Below are 21,163 nucleotides of genomic sequence, written 5' to 3'. Positions count from 1 at the left end.
GGTGGACACTGTAAAAATTAGGAATCGTGGAGAAAAAGGAGCCATGGGAGTCATAAGTGCAGAGTGGTCGGCAAACTCATTAGTCAACAGAACCAAATATCAACAGTACGATTGAAATTTCTTTTGAGAGCCAAATTTTTTAAACTTAAACTTCTTCTAACGCCACTTCTTCAAAATAGACTCGCCCAGGCTGTGGTATTTTGTGGAAGAGCCACACTCAAGGGGCCAAAGAGCCGCATGTGGCTCGCGAGCCGCAGTTTGCCGACCACTGGTTTACACCATAGGAATGGCTATGATCACCGTAGAATATGAAAGTGAGAAGAAAAGAACGCTAAGGTAGAATGCCTTGGAATGTCCTGTTTAAGGAGAGCCTGTGGAGGGAAGAAGGGAAGTCTAGAGTAGTATGGGAATACTGGCATAGAGTACAGGCATGGAATTCCAGGGAATAGTCAGTGTGTCACATGTTCCTAAGAGGCCTAGTGAGATAGGGTCAACAAGGCCATTGTTGACCTACCAGGACCTGTTCCATGGAAAGGGGGTAGAAAGCCAGGCTACAGTGGATTGTGATACTTGTGTAAGGTAAGTATAGAGGAAGTATCTATACTTTTGTAAAGACTCTCCTGCTATGGGAAGGAAAAAGATAAGGATGTAAGATAGATGGAAGAATTCTTTTCTCAGATATTTGAAATATTTAAGGGTGGTTTTTTGCTAAAAGAAAAGATCCAGTTAGAGAAGTTGTGGACAGAAAATGTGGATAATTGGTGAGGAGACTGCAGGAGAGGTAGAATGAAGTCGAATGCTAAGCATAGGGAAGTGAGATTATTAGCTTTGGATGGGAAGAGGGTGATCCAAAGCTAATAATCTCCTTGACTATTACCAAGGAGAACATTATTTTTAGATGCAGTGAATTCTTTGTTTCCTGGTCCTTGTTTTAAAATTTGGAATACTAATGTTAAATCAGGTGAGGATCAATATTTGTTGATGACAAATTATTTATTATAGTCTTCTGGTTACTGTCTTCTAGTGGTGTTCCTTTTTCTTTTATTTTTTTCAAGTGACTTTAAATATTTTTTAATGTTTAAAGATTCAAGAAGGACAGATACTGTATAATGAACCAAATGTTGACTTAGGTTTCCCTAACTAGCTCCAAGTTTTTCCACATTTCCTACCTTTCAATTCCCATTTTTCATTAGTATATTGGGAGTCTTTCAATATGTTTATGGATTTTCAATGTATGAAAATTACCACGTGCTAATAAATTTTGATCTTCATTAGGCTTTCCCCCCAACTTTTCTCTCCCAATTTTAACTTATGATTTTATTTTTTATTGTTTAAAGTATTAACATATGTCTCCTCCCCCCCCCCATTTTAACTTACTGAGTAAATATTTAACAATAATAAAGGAAATGAAAACAGAAACAAAAGCATGTCTTCTTTTGCACATTACCTTCTTTTAGTTTTAATTTTGATTTAAAATATTTTCAAGAACCAATTATAGGTAATAAATGCAAACTCATGTACTCACCTCTCAGCTCATGAAATAAAATATTACAATAGCAAATGTATCTGCACAAACCTCCCTAATCTCATTCCCCTCTCTCTTAAGTATGTGTGTATCATTCTATGGATGGCCTGCATGTTTTCTTTTTACTTGAGATATATGAATGATTCAGAAAAGTATAAAACCATATGGATATACATATTGAATTATTGTAAGGAAGATACCAACCACTTAATAAAGAAGTAGAACGTTGCCAGCTCCTAAGCCCTCCATAGGAGCCCTCTCTGATAAGGACAACCTCTGTTGTTCCATAGGTCACCACTGTCCTTAGCTTTTGAGACAGTTCTTTGTTTCTAAGTTTCCAGTAACTACCCAAGTCTAAGTAATCCAGTTTGATTTTAGCTGTTTTTGGACTTTATTTTTTTTTAATTTAATAAATCTTTATTGTTCATATTATTACAATTGTTCATCTTTTTTCCCCCATAGCTCCCTTCCACCCGGTTCCCACCCCACCCTCTGCCCTTACGCCCCCCCCCCCCACTGTCCTCATCCATAGGTGTACAATTTTTGTCCAGTCTCTTCCCGCACCCCCGACACCCCTTTCCCCCCGAGAATTGTCAGTCCACTCCCTTTCTATGCCCCTGATTCTATTATATTCACCAGTTTATTTTATTCACTTGATTTTTAGATTCACTTGTTGATATGTATTTGTTGTTCATAATTTTTATCTTTACCTTTTTCTTCTTCTTCCACTTCTTAAAGAATACCTTTCAGCATTTCATATAATACTGGTTTGGTGGTGATGAACTCCTTTAGCTTTTTCTTATCTGTGAAGCTCTTTATCTGACCTTCAATTCTGAATGATAGCTTTGCTGGGTAGAGTAATCTTGGTTGTAGGTTCTTGCTATTCATCACTTTGAATATTTCTTGCCACTCCCGTCTGGCCTGCATAGTTTCTGTTGAGAAATCAGCTGACAGTTGTATGGGTACTCCCTTGTAGGTAACTGTTTTTCTCTTGCTGCTTTTAATATTCTCTCTTTGTCTTTTGCTCTTGGCATTTTAATTATGATGTGTCTTGGTGTGGTCCTCTTTGGATTCCTTTTGTTCGGGGTTCTCTGAGCTTCCTGGACTTATAAGTCTATTTCTTTCACCAGGTGGGGGAATTTTTTGGTCATTATTTCTTCAAATAGGTTTTCAGTATCTTGCTCTCTCTCTTCTTCTGGCACCCCCATAATTTTGATGTTGGTACGCTTGAAGTTGTCCCAGAGGCTCCTTACACTATCTTCATATTTTTGGATTCCTTTTTCTTTTTGCTTTTCCGGTTGAGTCTTTTTTGCTTCTTTATATTTTAAATCTTTGACTTGATTCTTGCGATCCTCTAGTCTGCTGTTAGATCTCTGTATAATATTTTTTATTTCAGTCAGTGTATGCTTAATTTCTATTTGTCCTTTTCATATCCTCGAGGGTCTCGCTAAATTTATTGGCCTTTTCTAGGAAATTCTTGAAAAAAATTATAACCATGGTTTTGAACTCTATATCCAGTCATTTGCTTTCCTCCATTTCTTTCATTTGTGACCTGTTTCTTTTTCTCCGCATTTTAGCTGCATCCCTGAGTTGATAGAGTGGCTTTGTGTGCTAGGTGTCCTATAGGGCCCAGTGGCTCAGCCTCCCCAGTTACCTGAGGTGGACACTCTTGGTGCACCCTTTTGTGGGCTGTGTGCACATTCTTTTTGTAGTTAAGCCTTGATTGTTGTTGGTATCATTGGGAGGAATTGCTGTGAGGATCAGCTGTGTCTACAATGGGAGAACTTCTGTGTTGGAGACACCCTTATGGGAGAAGACTTGCAAAAGCCTCTGTGCTCAGCTTGGATGGGACGGAGTCTCAGGGCAGAGCAGACAGCATTGGTTTCCCATCAGTCCTCCCCTAATAGGCCCCTGTGTCTCAGTGTCCCGTGTTAATCGCTGTAAGCACCTCTGAGAGAAAGCTGCCCTCAAGTTTCACCCGCTGTCAGACAGTCCCGTTTCCCCCTGAATGAGTCTGGGTCCCCAGAGTCTCACCCTGAACTGGAGTTCAGCGCAGTCGGGAGCTTTTGTTTCCCTCCCGCTTGAGAAAGCCAGCTGCGCACTCAGTTGCCAGTCCTCTCCACATGCGTCTCAGTACCTCTGCCTCCTGCAGCTCCTCTGAGTCTCAGTGTGCTTTTCTCTTTCCTTCTAGTTGTAGAATTTCCATTCAGCCAGCCTTGCTGTGATGTCCGTTTTGTCTTTTAGTTGTAGTTTTGAAATTGTTGTGTAAGGCAGCAGTTTAGGTGTTTACCTATGCCATCATCTTGGTTTTCCTCTGTTTTTGGACTTTAAATTAATGGAATTATATAAAAGTATGTTGTACCTTTCTTCCTTTACTAGTACTCTGTATCTGTGAGATTAATACGATCCATTCTTGTGTGTGTAGCTATGGTTTGTTTGATTTCATTGCTCTAGAGTATTCTGTTATATGAGTGTACCACAATATTCATGCCACAATTGATGAATATTCACTTATTTTCTATTGTTCAATGACAAACTGTGTCTCTATGAGCTTTATTTTTAAAAACTTTTGTGGTAAAATGTACATAACAAAATTAACCATTTAACCAATTCTATGGCATTAATAAGTATATTTACATTGTTGTGCAACTTCATTAGGCTTTGACATGGCAAAACTGCCCCTAGGCTTCTACTTTTATCCCTATAATTTTGTCTATTATCTCCTTAAAATAGGAAAAAATGTTATCTGCCTTTGATAAAGATGAAGGAAACCCCTGAAAACAAGGGATGCTTCAGCACTGTAGTTCAGTTCCTCATTATATTGCAACCAAAATCTTTGTAAATTCATCTCCGTCTTACAATAAAATTAGAAAGTATTTTGATTATTTCTTTAAGTCCAGTGTAAACCTAGACTATAATGAAACATATTGATGATTCTATAAAATTTCAGTTATTTCCCCAGCTATGCTCACCCCTCTTCCTCAATAATTCACCAGAACTGTCACATACATGGAAGGGATCTCTCCCAAAGAAAAATAATTTAAAATTTAGAGCCTATTCTTAGGTTAGTATTCATCGTATAACCATATTTTTTAAGGGAAAAGTACTGATTTCTGGCCTCAAAGGACAAAGGTCTATAATTCCAAATGTGGATGGTTGGTTATTAGTTACTGCCAGGTGTTAGAGGAGTATGTCCCTCACTTTTTGGCTGACTCCCTTTAGAACTTAAAGCCATCTCTCTGTTCTTTTCTGGGGCAAATTTTGTATTTGTAAAATGAAAATGTTGTCTGTTCCTATATGGGTGTTAGATACTAAGGGATGTTACAAGGGTATTAGGTGCTATGTATCAAAATTGTGAGCTCTTTGGAAATATGTGCTTTATAAAACTGCACTATTTTTTCTTTACTAGATGATACTCAAAATCATACTAACTCCTCCAAGGAGGTCCCTCCTTCAGCTGTGTTAAGAAGCCTTCAGGTGAATGTGGGCCCAGACGGAGAAGAGACAAGGGCTCAGACTGTACAGAAGTCCCCAGAGTTTTTGTCCACTCCAGAGTCTCCTAGCCTGTTGCAAGATCTACAGCCAAGTGATAGCACTTCTTTTATTCTTCTTAACCTAACAAGAGCAGGTATTTTTTTTATCCTTTTCTGAACTCTGCTCATGCTTAAAAAAAAAATTGTGGTGAGCCATATTTAACTCAGTCATACTTAAAATGAAATGAAGCTGTATTATTTTATTACTTTGGAGAATTGGTATAGTCTAGTGATCAATTCAATGTGGTTAGAGAGAGGGAAGACTCTAGGGTGACTCAAAAGTTTCTTGTATGGGAAATTAGGTGGTGCCGGTCACCAAGATATTGAACACAGAAAGAACAGGGCTGGAGGGAGGATGATTAGTTCCTATTTGTGCCTGTTGATGTTGAGCTATGGGAGGGACATTCAGGAGGAGGAATCCTTTAGTGTTAGAAACAAATCCAGAGCTGTAGAGAGGTCTGGTATGAAATATGTAGTTTTGGTGCTTATCAGCATTCAGGAAATGTATGAAACAGTGAGCAGGATTCTTTGATTCAGTAGTAGTCTAGATTAGAACATCAACAGAAAAATAGGCAAATCTGGGACTATGGGGAAAAACCCAGACATTTATGAGGATAACAGAAGAATAGGAAGAAATTGCTAGCAGGGGGTGGGGAGGAGGTAGTAAAGGGTAAAGGGGATCAAATATATGATGACAGAAGGAGATTTGACTTTGGTTTGTGAACATACAATGCAATATACAGATGATGTGTTATATAACTATACACTTGAAACCTATATAATTTTATTAACCAATGTCACCCTAATAAATTTAATAAGGAAATAGAATGTGAGTGGTGTAGGGGCATCCAAAGGAGGAAAATGTTTTAAAGAAGAAAAGTTACTAAATCATGCCAAATACTTCAGAATGGGCTAGTGAGATGAGGACTAGTGACTTTAGCAAGAGCAATTGTTTTTGCAGTAGTAGAGGTGGAGGCCAGGGTTAAAGAGATGGGGAGTAGCCCTGACCAGATGGTCAGTGGTTAGAGCACTGGCCTGCGGACTGAAGGGTGGCAGGTTCTATTCCCGGTCAAGGGCATGTACCTGTCACAGGTTCCCCAGCCCCCAGTAGGGGCACCTGCAAGAGACAACCAGTCCATGTTTCTCTCTCTCTGCCCCCTCCTCCTTCCATACTTCCATTTTCTCTGTAAGTCAATGGAAAAAATATCCTTGGGTGAGGATTAACAAAAAGAGAGAGAGATGGGGAGTAGGTAGCAGGTGAGAAAGTGAATATGCAAGTTAGCAGTTACACTTGTTTAAGAAAGTTAACTTTGAAGGAACAGATGAAGGCGGACAGCTAGAGAAGTACTTGGGACTTTTTGTTCTTTTTAAAAAAGATGGAAGAGACTTGAGCTTGAACAGGTTTAAAGGCTGTGAGAGAGGCTGTAAGCTGCCAGTAGAGAAGAGACAGCTGAAGGAGACATGGGATAATTAAAGGGTAGGGTGGGGATACTAGAGGAAGGGTTAGCATGGTTGCCATTGAAATAGGAGGTAAGATGAAGACAAGTCCGTAGGCTGGAGTGGAAAGGTGATAACCTAATCTTGTGTGAGAACTGAAGCTTGAGGTAAGAGGTGAAAATCTGGAACAGCTGATTCAGGACACACAGGGTTCCAATAAAAGGATTACTTGATGGCTAACTTTCATATATCTTCTTGTTTCTACTAGGTCTGAGCTCTTCAGCCGAGCACTTAGTATTTGTACAAGATGAGGCAGAGGATTCAGGGAATGATTTCCTCTCCAGTGAGAGCACGGATAGTAGCATTCCATGGTTCCTCCGGGTTCAGGAGTTGGCCCATGACAGTTTGATTGCTGCTACTCGTGCACAGCTGGCAAAGAATGCAAAAACCAGCAGCAATGGTGAGACGTTTTCCAGTATTCTATGCAGAGATTTTGGTAATGCAATGGTTATATTTTGAGGAAATGAAATTGTTGCTCATGACAAGTTAGCAACTAGTTATGAGGGCTGTAGTATTGTTTCATTTCTTTTTGTTGTTGTTGTTTAAAGTATTACATATATTAGTACATATATCTCCTTTTTTTCCCCATTGACCTTCCCCCTCATTTCTTTTTTTAATGTTAAACTTTATTTTTTATTTTTTTTAGATTTATCTTTATTGTTGAAAGTAATATAGATGTACACCCCCCCCCGTTGACCCCTTCTAGCCTACCCCCTCCCCCTGTATTTTTTCTTTTGAGTTCAGCATGTCTGTACTACTTCCTCTGCCACTTTTCTCTACCCAGTAATTTTCAAAATGTTGTCCTTGGATCATCAGTATCACTTAAGAACTTAGAAAGGCAGGTGCTTAGGCCCTATCCTATTGAAGATCAAATTCTTTCTGTGATGCTTTTGCTAATCTCTGGATCCTGAAATCTTCAGCATCCCCACATTACATTGAGGGAATAGTGCTATATTTGCCAATGAGAAGCAGTGTAGGGAGGGAACTTGTGATTTGGACTCTGGGGCATGATATCCATACCTGGTGCCATCATTTACTAGTTCCCTGCCTGGGGAATATAATATTCCTTAGCTTCAATTTTCTCATGTTCAGAACATAGAGGTCAGGTAGCGTACCTCATTGGGTTGTTATAAGATTCTATCTGGGAAATGCTTTGTAATCAGCAAAGCATTGTGTGGATGTTTTTATTACTCTCAATATGTTACTTTGCTACCTAACAACTACCTGATATGCTTGAGTATAAGGTGAGTCCAAATATATGATAATCTTCCATTATCTCAATGAAATGGGTGCCTAAAAGCCTTTTTTGGGGGCTATTATATATACCTTTAGGCATGTAGATAAAATTAAACATTGTAAATTACTATTTGCTAAATGTGGTTACACACACATTTTAGATTATATGAAATACATTAATTTAATGTTGCTTTTTACCCAATAACATAATGAAATTTTATTCAATATTTTAATACATTGAAACAAAAACCTTTGTCATTACTGAAGCCACATTGTGAGTCCTGTAGCAGTTTATCAAAGCACATCATCTTCACGCCCATCTCAGTTGATCGAGACAATAAAATATTTTAATTTTGTATTGGCTGGTGTTTCTCAGTGGTTAGAGAGTCGACCAGCATAGCAAAGGGTTGCAGGTTTGATTCCTGGTCAAGGGCACACCTGGTTTGCAGAATTGATCCCCAGCCCCAGTCGGGGCATGGGTGGGAGGCAACCAATTGATGAGGCTCTCTCACATCGATGTCTCTCTCTCTTTCTTTCTCCCCTTCCCTCCCTCTTTTTCCCCCTTCCTCCCTCCCTCCCTTCCATTTCTCTAAAAAAAATCAATGGAAAAAATACCCTTTGGTGAAGATTAACAACAACAACAAAATTTAATTTTGCATTTGATGCTTATATCAGGGTAGGCAAAGGTCCATGGGCCAAATACCCACCTGTTTTTGTAAATAAAGTTTTATTGGAACACTAGCATGCCAATTAGTTCTACAAATCGTCTATGGCAACTACCATGACAAAGTTCAGTACTTATGACAGATCATATAGCCCTCATAGTAAAAAATATTTACTGTCTGGCCCTTTACAGAAAAAGTTGACTGATCCTTGCTATATATGATAACCTCACTGGCAATTGCATCCCAAATGCAAAGACCTGCTGGCATAACTGTAGGAGATTTAAAGTGTTTACAGTTGTTATCCAGCTTCTGCAATATGAGGTGTTGAATTTTTTTGTCTTTCTCTTTATTTAAGTGTTTGAACCATTGACCTCTAAATATTCAAAACTATCATTGTTTAAGTCATTTTAATCTGTCTTCTGCAAACAGTACTCCCCCCCCCCAAAAAAACACAGTAATTGAGGGTGCACTTCTTTGAGTGATTTTATAAGGACTCAAATCAAGGCAACTCACTCTTTTCTGAGGGATTTTCTTCTGCTTTATAATTATATCATTGTATCTACAAAATTGAATGCACAGAGCCCCAACTGTCACAGGCTTAAATCTCTGGATTAGTGAGGGGTTTCTGCAGACCTTTCATTAGACATTAATTAGCTGGAGCTTTGCAGTTGGGAAATTTCCTTTGTGGTGTGTGCTGTTTAAATTTTATTATGTACAGGTATTACTTCTTTAATTAAACAAATTTAAAAAACTGTGTTTTAAAAGAGAAAGTTAATATTAACTAGCAGAAGGCATCTTAGCTTTTACTTTGACCTTGGAGCAATTAGTTTTATGACTAGCATTGATGCAGTACAGGAAGGCGAATGTAGGGCAGGAAGAGAATAAGATTAATAGATGGGACAGACACTGCCTTTGATCAACTGTCAGGTTCCAGGGAATGTGATAGGAACAACATATGTACCCAACTCTTGTCTTTCTAAGGAAGGTATGTATGAGTGGAAAGATAAAGTCTTTATGCCTATAGCAGAATTACATGAATGTTTTTCTCAATTGACGTCCAACTATGTCTGAAAGAAAATGAAAGGAAAGGAGTACCACCTGCTACTTTGGAATATAAATACTTTTTAATTAACTGATTTATTTAAATTTAAGGAGGTACTGCAATGTGTGCTTCTCTCTTCCCCTCCTTTTATTCTGTTGAACAAAAAACTTCAGTAGATATTATCTCTCACTTTTTACAGTGTGGTTAGGAATTTTAAAATCTGCTGGGTTTTTGCATTCTTAACCCATTGTACGCCATAAGCATCTGTAGATGCAAGCGGCAGACCTTCCCCACATGCCACGTGAGTCTATAAAAAAAAATGTTTTCCCTAAGTGGCAGCCCTGACCAACTTTAAAATCATTTTTTGTAAGAATTTTCAGCTCGCCCTAACCAGTTTGGCTCAGTGGATAGAGCGTCGGCCTGCGGACTGAAGGGTCCCGGGTTCGATTCCGGTCAAGGGCATGTACCTTGGTTGTGGGCACATTCCCAGTAGGGGGTGTGCAGGAGGCAGCTGATTGATGTTTCTCTCTCATTGATGTTTCTGGCTCTCTATCCCTCTCCCTTCCTCTCTGTAAAAAATCAATAAAAATATTTAAAAAAAAAAAAGAATTTTCAGCTGAAAATATTAAAGAACACCCGAATTGTAATGTATTTATTTTTATAATATTCATTGCAAATTGATTTTTTAAATTAAATTCAAAATATTTGGCTTGTGGGGATGATTTTCCTTTTGGACGCATGGCAGTTAACTGGTTAAATATTTTATAACTGAAGAGGGGTGGTACAGAAAATTAGAAGGTGGCTCTTACTCTGTAGAATGATAGGAATAGCCAAATTGACTTCAGAAGATTGAAATACAAGAATGGCCATTGCCCTAACTCGTTTGGCACATTGGATAGAGCGTTGTCCTGCGGACTCAAGGATTCCAGGTTCGATTCCGGTCATGGGCATGTACCTTGGTTGCGTGCACATACCCAGTAGGGAGTGTGCAGGAGGCAGCTGATCGATGTTTCTCTCTCATCGATATTTCTAACTCTCTATTCCTCTCCCTTCCTCTCTGTAAAAAATCAATAAAATATATTTTTTTAAAAAAGCATGGCCATCTACAAAAGAAATTAACTACCGTAAGCCCAGAACTAAGCCAGAATGGCTGTTCCTCCTTAAAATACAACTTTGTTACCTACGACTTTAAGTCATCTTCTGTAGCACTCCACTCTGGGTGTTGATATACCTGCCTTCTCACCAATCTGTGTAATACAAAGTAGGTTTAACTCTGCTTTTTGATATAAAACCATTTTTGACATTTCTTACATTTGCCAAGAGGCCTAGACTGTGCAACAAAGCATGATGGCTTTGGTAGTTCTCTGGAGTAAGGGGATGGGCATGTGGAACACTCACACTTCCTTTGTTAAATGGATACAAAGAGTTGGGGAAGATGAAGATAGGTATTTGATAATTGATCACTAGGAATAAAATAAAGGAGCCTTGTTGTTTGAACCAAAGTATCTGAGCAGGGTTTTTTCCTGGATTACAAATATGTGACTCTCTTATAGGAGAAAACGTCCACCTTGGTTCTGGTGATGGGCAACCCAAAGAAACTGGGCCCCTTCCTCAAGTGGAAAAGAAGCTCAAGTGTACAGTTGAAGGCTGTGACCGGACATTTGTGTGGCCAGCTCACTTTAAGTACCACCTCAAAACTCATCGGTGAGCAAAGCTGAGACTCCATACTTGGAGCCAAAGACATTGATGTTTCCAGAGGAACTTGTAGCCCCAATTGATAAATTAAAGGAAAGCAAGGGCTGCCACTCATCTGTGGTTAAGATGTCTTTTGTTCTTTAGAGAAAGATCATCATTGTCTCATTTATCTCATTCTTGGAAAATATTTAATAAGACATTTGGCATCTAAATGAACAGCAAGAGTTCTCAAATCTCATTATAAATATAACTTCTTGGAGAACTTAAAAAGAATAATGCATAAGCTTGGGCCCCACCCTAAACCTATGAAATCCATATTTTGAGAAGAACGGCCTGGGCACTGTAGTGTTAAACTTCAGGTAACTTCATTATATCCAGGTTTGGGATTTACTATCTGCCTTCAGAGTCAATTGGAGCTTTGACTTGTCCTCTCTAACAATAAGCATTTTTAAGTATGGTTGCTCATGCAGTTTTGTTTGTTTTTCAGAAATGACCGCTCCTTCACCTGCCCTGCAGAAGGTTGTGGGAAAAGTTTCTATGTGCTGCAGAGGCTGAAGGTGCACATGAGGACCCACAATGGAGAGAAGCCCTTTATGTGCCCCGAGTCTAGCTGTGGTAAGCAGTTCACTACAGCTGGGAATCTGAAGAACCACCTGAGAATCCACACAGGTGTGTGCAACCCTAACCTTCCCATGGACAACTGTTTGGCTTAATGCTTGCTTACATATCCTTAGGAAAGGCTCTGAGGTGGAAATAGAGGCGAAGGTCTAAGGTTGTTGTGCTAGAACTATGAAAACGGAATTTCTTTTTTTCAGATTCCTCATGGCACTCTTCAATTCATTCAGTAACATTTCTTGAGCTTTCACCTGTGTGTGAGAAACAGTGTTAATTTCTGCCTCTAGAGCCTGAAGTGTAGAAAGGAATATAAAACCTCTGACAGCAATGATATGATGAGAAATGGACAAAATAAGTCTTTCTAGGTATCTTTGAACATTACACAACTGTAATTTGGGCATGAATATTGAGTCACAGAAACCTTACAGAGCCTTTTCTCTAGGCACTGAATGGGGTAAGATGGGGGAAATACAAAGGCGAAGATATAATCCCTGACTTTGAGGAACTTGCTTGCTTGTTAGGGCCTCGGAGCATGAGAGACAATAGAGAAATCACTTGTTCTGGGTCAAACAACATGTTCATATCAAAGCGGAAAAATAAAGATAACCTGGCTCTCAGTCAGAGAAGGAGACATGAGGAGATACCTGAAGGATAGGGTGACTTTCCAAGCCACTTGCCCAGCATGTGCTAAGTCTCTTGCCAGATCAGAGCTTACTCACTGAACTCAGACCACTGCCTCAGGATGTGTCACTCTTCTCTACTTTCTTGCCACTTCCTTTGTCTCTTCCTTGTTCATTCTTGCATGACTAAAATGAAAGCAGGTACAGTTAAAGGGCATTTAAAAAGTACAAGCTGAAGCCACATTTGTTCCAGGTGTGATCCCCTCTAGATTGACATTACCATTGGATGTGTTTTAGGGCAGAATAGCTCTGTTCTTAGCTCTTTCTTGAAAAAGGAAACTATACTTGCTCCAAGAAAGCAGTTTGAATTAACAAAACAAAACAAAAAAAACTGCCCTAACCAGTTTGGCTCAGTGGACTGAAGAGTCCCAGGTTCGATTCCGGTCAAGGGCATGTACCTTGGTTGCTGGCATATCCCCAGTAGGGGGTGTGCGGGAGGCAGCTGATGGATGTTTCTCTCTCATCGATGTTTCTAACTATCCCTCTCCCTTCCTCCCTGTAAAAAATCAATAAGATATATATTTTTAAAAAACAACAACTAAGAGAAACATGTAGCTGAATAGATTATGAAAGAAGTAGAGTTCACCATGCCTTATTGTTAAGTACAGTGACTTCAGCCTTGTACTACTCACCTTCTTTGTAGCTTTTCATAAAACTGAACATCTTAAAATGCTTTCTTTTACTTCAGAGAATGACCTGACTTTCTCTCTTTATTCTAATTTTTACTAGCTCTCCCTTGTTAATCTTCCAGTTGTTCACCAATATCAGAATTTCCAGATTCTTTCATTTTCACTCAGTGTGCTCTCTCATCGCATTCCCAGGCCTTAATTCAGTCACTTCTCCTAGGATGACTCACAGATCCAGGTCTCAGTAATTAATATAATAGTCCTGGCTGATGTGGCTCAGTTGGTTGATCGTCATCCGTGCACTGACTGAAAGGTTGCTGGTTGATTCCTGGTCAGGGCACATACCTGGGATCTGGGCTCGATCCCCAGTAGGGGGTGTGCAGGAGGCAGCCAATCAATGTTTTGCTCTCATATTGATGTTTCTTTCTCTTCCTTCCTCTCTCTCTCTAAAAATCAATAAAACAAAAATCTTTTAAAAATTAATATAATAAAAGTTAGTATTTATTAAGGTAATTTAATATGTGCCAAGCACATATGTGTGTGTGTGTATATATGTGTATCTTATTTAATTTTCAAGGTAACTTTATTCATTACATATTGTATTTATTGATGAAGAAACAGAAGATTAGGGAATTACATAACTTGCCTAACATTATGCAGCTAGGAAATGGCAGAGCTGCCAATTTTAGTGGCTTACCAGTAGAGCTTACTATGCCAGGCACTATACTGAATACTTGTGTTATCTCATTTAATCCTCAAAATAATCTTTTGAGATTGTATTATGTTCATTTTATAGATAAAAAACTGATTCTTGGAGCCCCAGTTGGGTGGCCCAGTTGATTTGAGCATTGTTCCATATACCAAAAAGGTTGCTGGTTTGATTGGATTTCTGGTCAGGGCACATACCCAGGTTGTGGGTTTGATCTGTGGTCGGGGCACTTAGGGTAGGCAGCCAATCTCTCCCTTTCTCTTTCTCTCAAATCAATAAACATATCCTCTGGTGATTATTAAAAACAAACAAACAAAATTCTTGGAGAGGTTAAATATCTTCCCCATACTAATAAGTGGTAGTGCCAGGATTTGAACTCAGGGTCAAGTAACTCATGCTTTAAACCATAATGCAACATTGCCTTTTAAGCCTCCTCTTCTCCTTTGTACTTAATCTCCGCAAAATCACCACCCTCTCAGTGTCCAAATAGGGAGGCTGTGTCTATATCCTAGGCCAGTTTGATTCAGAGATTCATACTACTAGATTCTGTTTTCTAAATCCTCTATTTTAAAGTTATTTTAGTTCATCTCATCAAACATTTAATCTTATTTATTACTAGAATTTTAAGTTTTTCTGACATTCATATTGTTGTATCATATATATGTGTGTGTGTGTGTGTGTGTGTGTGTGTGTATATGCATATATATATATATATATATGTACTAGAGGCCCGTTGCACGATAGTCGTGCAAGAATAGGCCTTCCTTCCCCTGGCTTCACTCCCAGCTGCCCGGGAGCCGGCAAGTCCCCGTTCTCTGGCTGTCCAGAGCTGGCAAGTCCCTGGTCCCAGGCCGCCCGGAGCCTCCAAGTCCCCGCTCCCTGGCTGCCCGGGAGCTGGCACCTCCTCACTCCGGGCTGCCTGGAGCCACAAGTCCTCGCTTCTGTCTGAAGTACCACTACAGTAGCTCCCTCCACCGCCCCCCTTCCCCTCATAGCAGGCTTCACTCTGCTCCGTTCCACGCCTGCATATGCAAAGTAACCTCCATCTTTGTTGGGTTAATTTGCATACTCACTCTGATTGGCTGTGGGCGTAGCAGAGTGGTTAATTTGCATGTTTCTCTTTTATTAGGTAAGATAATGATATTGTTCAGTCAACAACTTTTTGAGTACCTAGCATTCTGGGGTAGGTGTAAGTACACAAATATGCTTTCGAAAAAGTTGCAGTCCACAGGAATGTCATAAACATAAAGCTGTGTGGTCCTAGCCAGTTTGGCTCAGTGGATAGAGTGTCCGCGTATGGACCAAAGGGTCCCGGGTTCAATTCCGGTCAAGGGCACGTACCTTAGTTTCAGGCTCAGACTCCTGGTTGGGGCTTGTGCAGGAGGCAACGAATTGATGTTTTTCTCTGTCTTTCCCTCTCCCACTCTCCCTAAAAATCAGTGGAAAATATCCTTGTGTGAGAAATAACAAAAACAAAAAAAGAAAAACACCACATAAAACTGTGTGGTGCAGTCTGAAAGAACAGGATAATCTAGAGCCGTGGCATTTCCTCCTTCAAGGCTAATTCCTGTGTTATCACTATGCCAGCCTTATTTGCTGAGTAGGAGAAACTCATTCTTACGTTTCTCCTTTATTCTCATACTACCACACTCACAGCACTCTGACACCAAATGTGTGGGTTTTTCCCCACACCAGGCAATTCTCTGCAACACCAGCTGGGTGCCCTACTTGGAGGGAGATAGGTCAGACCTCACAGATTAAGGGCTCAGACCCACAGACTGCTTTCACCCTACCTCTGATGCTAGCAGCATGTAGTAGACTGCTCATAACTCCTCTCTGACTTGGCTACAAATCAAGTTTTCATGATCCTCCCTTTAGATTTGATTATTTGTGAGATAGCTTACAAAACTCAGGGAAACATGTTTATCAATTTTCAATTTATTATATAATAAAGGATATGCTAAAGGATACAAGCAGCCAGACAGAACAATAGGTCGAGGTCTAGAAGGGTCCCTAGCACAGGAGGTTCTGTCCCTGTGCAGTTGGGGTGCGTCACCCTCTCAGCATGTAGATGTGTTCATCAACCCAGAAGCTCTCTGAACCATGTGCTTTTGGGATTTTATGGAGGCTCCATCACATAGGCTGAAAATCCCAACTTTCTAATCATGGCATAGTCCATCCAGGAGCCCACAAAGAGTCACTTCATTTGAACAAAAGACATTATTACCCAGGAAATTCCAAGGGTGTGCTGCGCCAGCACAGCCAAGGATTCAGCGAGCTTGAGGGTGAAGAAAAGACAGAGAATAAGCTGGGTCTCTAGGTGGATCTTCTGTGGGTGACTAAGACCACAGAACAGATCCAGACTGCAAGCTGATGCTTTATTTTATAGTCAGAGGTAAACAAGGTAATTTACAATGTTCTTGTAAGTTTCACTTGTTTTGGCAGCACTTGCTGCCCCTCCCACAGCCCATTAGCTACCCAGGAAAGATCTAGGGAGCAGTCACAAGATCAAGCTTAATTATGCTAAGAGGGCTATGCCCTCTAAGCTGGAACTTGTTTGCAGCTTAACCCTATACTGCTCCCTACACAAAGGATTTGAGACTGTATGGGAAACCAAGATCAAACCCAAATATTAGAACAAAAGATGCTCCTAGTGCTCTGTCACTTAAGAAATTTACAAGGGTGTTAGGAAACCTGCATCAGCAACTGGGATTAAAGACTAAATGATAGAACAAAAGAGTCTCCTAGTACCCTTATTTATAAGAATTGTAGGAGCTCTGTGTGGAGAACCAGGGGCAGAGACCAATGTATATATTTATTATTTCACACTTGTTGTTTTCTGAACTTGCCCTGGGCACTCTTAGTTTCAAGGCTCTGCTTATGCTATTCCGTGTGCCTGGAATTTCCTTCCATCCTTGTCATCTTTTAAGACCAGCTTAAATTTAGCTTCTTTAAAAAAAATTATCACAATCAGAGTCTCTTCCCTCTCCAAATGCTTATAGCCCTTTTTGTACAAGAATTTATATTGATGTTATTTATAAATACACTTATCTCTCTCACACTAGTCTGTGACCCTTAAAGGATAGAGACTACATCTGATTTTTTTCACTTTCTATTTTGAAAAAATTATAGACTTACAGGAAATTGCAAAAATAGTACAAGAAGTTCTGTGTGTTCTTCCTCCACGTCCCCAGAAAGTGATATCTTATACAGTCATAGTGCAATATCAAAACCAGGATGTTAACAGTACTGCCAGTGCACAGGCCTTACTCAGTTTTTTCCATGCATGTTTGATTTTTAAATAAGTAATATTGTAGAAAAAATTTACAGAAAAGCGGAAAGAAAATAAGTAATCTATAATACCACTACTTTTAACATGTTTTATAGATTTTTTTTGTGTACCTTTGACTAAACGTGTTTTTGTTTTTTTATAAAATGAAAATATATAATATCTACTTTATAACTTTAAAAATCTGTTTTTTAATGGATCTAGAAACTGATTCTTTTTTAAAAATATATATATTTTATTGATTTTTTACAGAAAGGAAGGGAGAGAGATAGAGAGTTAGAAACATCGATGAGGGAGAAACATCGATCAGCTGCCTCCTGCACACTCTCTACTGGGGATGTGCCCGCAACCAAGGTACATGCCCTTGACCGGAATCAAACCAGGGACCCTTGAGTCCACAGGCCGACGCTCTATCCACTGAGCCAAACCAGTTAGGGCTAGAAACTGATTCTTAAAGAGAATTGTTATATAAGTTTAAAATTCTAGCGGCATATATTACATACTGTTAATCTTGATGTTCTCAGAGGGGTGTGTCACTAAAGAAGGTAGGTCAGTGCAGTTGAGGGTCAGCTCTTGAGCCAGGAGGGAGAAAAGGGCAGCGCAGTCTGGTGGGCTGTATACTAGCAGAACATTGAGAGGCGACATTTGCTAGATAGCCCAGTTGAAATTATATAGCCTGAATTAAAGAAATCAGATTAAGTCATTGGAAACAGAAAACGGTTGGTGGTAAAAGAGAGTGAGAGATAGTTCACCAGAAGACTGAGTCTATCTCATTTTCTGTTTCTAGGAGAGAAGCCTTTCCTTTGTGAAGCCCAAGGATGTGGCCGTTCCTTTGCTGAGTATTCTAGCCTCCGGAAACATTTGGTGGTTCACTCAGGTACTCCGGTCATTGTTCAGAACCACCAGGGTGAATGTTGAAGACCAGGAGAGTGGTGGCGGGGAAGCGGATAAGGGGATATTGTGAACCCAGGGTTGGAATCCTTGAGGATGGTACATATCCTAGAGATCTGTGGAAGCCTGGATCTGAAAAGGGAAGTAAATATTCTGTGTGGCTGCCATGACCTTATAGCAAAGATGTTTTATGAAGGCAACAGAACAATGGGTCTGAAAAGGACTGGGGGCTGGGAACAGTGAGTATGCTAAGTCTTCCTAGGGTACTTTTCCTGCCTTCTTACTGAAGGTTGAGAGGCTGGGGAAGGTGAGAAGTGGGAAAAGGAGCAGCCTCTTATGTAATTTAACATTCTCCGGGCTTCTCCATCTAGCCCTTGAGTCCATTTTCTTGTTGTCAGGAATGTACCTTGTCATTTTGGCTCCCCTGTTTTAACCTGGTCCCTGTTTCAGGAGAGAAGCCTCATCAGTGTCAAGTCTGTGGGAAGACCTTCTCTCAAAGTGGGAGCAGGAATGTGCACATGAGAAAGCATCATTTGCAGATGGGAACAGCTGGGAGTCAAGAGCAGGAGCAAACTGGTGAGGAGACAGGGTTTGGTAGAGCACTGTTTCTTCTGGCCAAATAACTGGCATGCCTGGTCACCTGGAAATTTTCTGATTCTGATTTGGGTAGAGACCTGGTTTCATTTGATGGGCTAGTGGTTTCCAAACATGGCTATACAGTAAAAGCCTTTGCAAGCTTCTTAAAAAATACATACATTTTTATTGATTTCAGAGAGGAAGGGAGAGGGGGAGAGAGAGAAATATCCATGATGAGAAAGAATTAATTGATGGATTGCCTCCTGCACGCCCCCTACTGGGGATCAAGCCTGCATCCCAGGTATGAGCCCTGACTGGGAATTGAATTGGCAACCTTCTGGTTCATAGGTTGACACTCAACCACTGAGCCACAAGCTTTTAAAACATATACAGTATATTCATATTGTCTACTCCTCCCCCTAAATAAAACAAAACAATCTGATAAGTGAGATTATTTGGAAGTAAAATACCAGAATCTGTAGTTTTAAAAGTTCCCTGAGTGAGTTGGATGGTAACTAGTGCTGATCCATGAACCAGCATTTGAGTATCACTGTGATAAAGATTTTTTTTTTTAATATATTTTATTGATTTTTTACAGAGAGGAAGGGAGAGGGATAGAGAGTTAGAAACATCGATGAGAGAGAAACATCGATCAGCTGCCTCCTGCACATCCCCCACTGGGGACGTGCCCGCAACCAAGGTACATGCCCTTGACCGGAATCGAACCTGGGACCTTTCAGTCCGCAGGCTGACGCTCTATCCATTGAGCCAAACCGGTTTCGGCGATAAAGATTTCTGTATAACAAGAGTTTAAGCATATTTTACTTATCAGTCATGACTCCCTTTTTACCATAAATTTGGTACTTTTTGTTATTCCTTTTCCATGTCTTTCCTTAACCAGTTCTTTCACTCCAAATGCTCCTTTAAGGGCATTCATCCTATTTTATAAGCTAATTATCCAGCTCACAAGCAAGGGTGTTTATTCATAAGGCTGAACCCTTTCCTTGTAGGCTTATTCTTGCTTTCAAAAGTAGGTGAAATAGGAGGTGGTATCCAAAATGCAGGTTAATTTTTAGAAAGAAAAGGCAAGCTTCCTGTGAAAGAATGGGGACCAGGTGCAGCCTTGACTGCTGTATATGTCTCACATCCTATTCTCTGTGCAGCTGAGCCACTAATGGGCAGTAGTTTGCTTGAAGAGACTTCAGTACCCAGTAAAAACCTGGTGTCTGTGAATCCCCAGCCCAGCCTTGGTGGAGAGTCCTTGAACCTACCAAATACCAATTCTATCCTAGGAGTTGATGATGGTAAGAATTTCAGCTCTCCTTTATTTGGGGAAAGGGGGCTGCCACTAGAGACTAAGGAATGGGGTTGTCTCCAAAATGGAGGTTTTAATTTCATTTCTTGTGAGTAGCTGTGGTATGATTGAGTAGCATTTGTGTTCTTTGTCTCTGGGGTAGATAAATGGAACTTTAAAAAAAAATTCATTGAAAAGATGATGTAACAATAAAGATAAAAATTTTTTAAGAAGAAGATTATCCATAATCCTAGCATCCTAGCCCAACTATTTCTATTTTTCCTATTGCAGTTATGGAAGAACTTAACTTTTAAAACATTTAAACAGAACATAACCAGGTTTTACAGAGGAGATATAAAGCAATTTCTCCATACCATCAAAAGCCATATCTTCAGGAGAAAAGAAAGGGCTCTCTAGGAAACAGTTGCTTCACTCTGGTGTAGAAATTTCACCCAAGTTACACAGGCCAGGCCCTCTTCTCTGAAAAACGTAACAGGTGAGGTCAGCATGCATTTATTCAGTGCCTACTCTATGCCTGGCACCATGGGAAAGATTAAAAAGTAGAAGACAGGGACCTTAAATCTAGTTGAGAAGTCAAAACTTACACATGGGAAACAGAAGACAGTAATAAGCAAATGTTAATTATATGGTATAGTAAGGAAGAGCAGTATAAGTTTAAAAAAGCCACTAAAATAAACTGAAATTTGAGGGCAAAGTGGTTTATGCATAAACTATTTCCAAAAGATCTTCATAGTGATATCACTAATGAACACTGAATAAGTCTGCGATCTGTGTTTTAGTTATTCAGATGGTACTCAGTCAATTTGGGGCATACGTGACCATTTCTGTGTAACTTCTCCATGGAGCCGACAAGGCCTTAGAGTGTGCTCTACACTTACCTCTCCTCTGTTTCATGAATGATACTAGTCAGGCTAACGGAAGCATGAGGCACAGAAATTGCATGGAGGTACTTTGCCAGCCTGAAGGAAGGAAGTCGTAAGGGAGGAAGGGACACAGAGTAGGAGCTTTGAAGTGAGGCTAGGTTTAAGTTCTTGACCTGCACACATTGTGCTCTTTGTATCATTGGTGACTGCTTTAAGGGTCGCCTCTGGTTTCCTGATTTGCCTGCCTAAGCAGCTTTTGTCCTGTTTCCTACACAGCGTTAATCCAGTTAACAGTGATAAAGCCATATTACTCTAAATTGGCATATTAAAAACTGGGCAGCTCCTAATATCAAGATTTTTTGCCTTTTCTTCCCATTCCCCTTTTGTAATACGGTACTTTGCAAAT

The 21,163-nt window shown here is 39.9% G+C and overlaps 1 protein-coding gene across 2 annotated transcripts in view; it reads left to right on the top strand.

Moving 5' to 3' along the window:
* The window catches only part of ZNF410 (zinc finger protein 410), a 43,754-nt gene that overhangs the window by 14,486 nt on the left and 8,105 nt on the right, over positions 1–21,163 (top strand). Inside the window, exons 4-11 of one of the 2 annotated variants that reach the window (XR_013960462.1) lie at positions 4,935–5,153; positions 6,764–6,955; positions 11,052–11,202; positions 11,681–11,862; positions 17,900–17,989; positions 18,454–18,579; positions 19,743–19,883; positions 20,165–20,369. Coding sequence is in view for 1 of the 2 variants with exons in the window: in XM_080665833.1 (XP_080521959.1) it covers positions 4,935–5,153; positions 6,764–6,955; positions 11,052–11,202; positions 11,681–11,862; positions 17,900–17,989; positions 18,454–18,579; positions 19,743–19,883 (1,101 nt within the window). In the remaining variant the exon portion in view is untranslated. The remainder of the gene's footprint in view (positions 1–4,934; positions 5,154–6,763; positions 6,956–11,051; positions 11,203–11,680; positions 11,863–17,899; positions 17,990–18,453; positions 18,580–19,742; positions 19,884–20,164; positions 20,370–21,163) is intronic. The other variant, XM_080665833.1, reaches the window with a different exon arrangement.

Source organism: Plecotus auritus (assembly GCF_963455305.1).
Source record: "Plecotus auritus genome assembly, chromosome: 1".
In the NCBI taxonomy this organism is placed as follows: Eukaryota; Metazoa; Chordata; class Mammalia; order Chiroptera; family Vespertilionidae; genus Plecotus; species Plecotus auritus.
The sequence above is the reverse complement of the archived record's forward strand: the minus strand, read 5'-3'. Positions and strand labels throughout refer to the sequence as shown.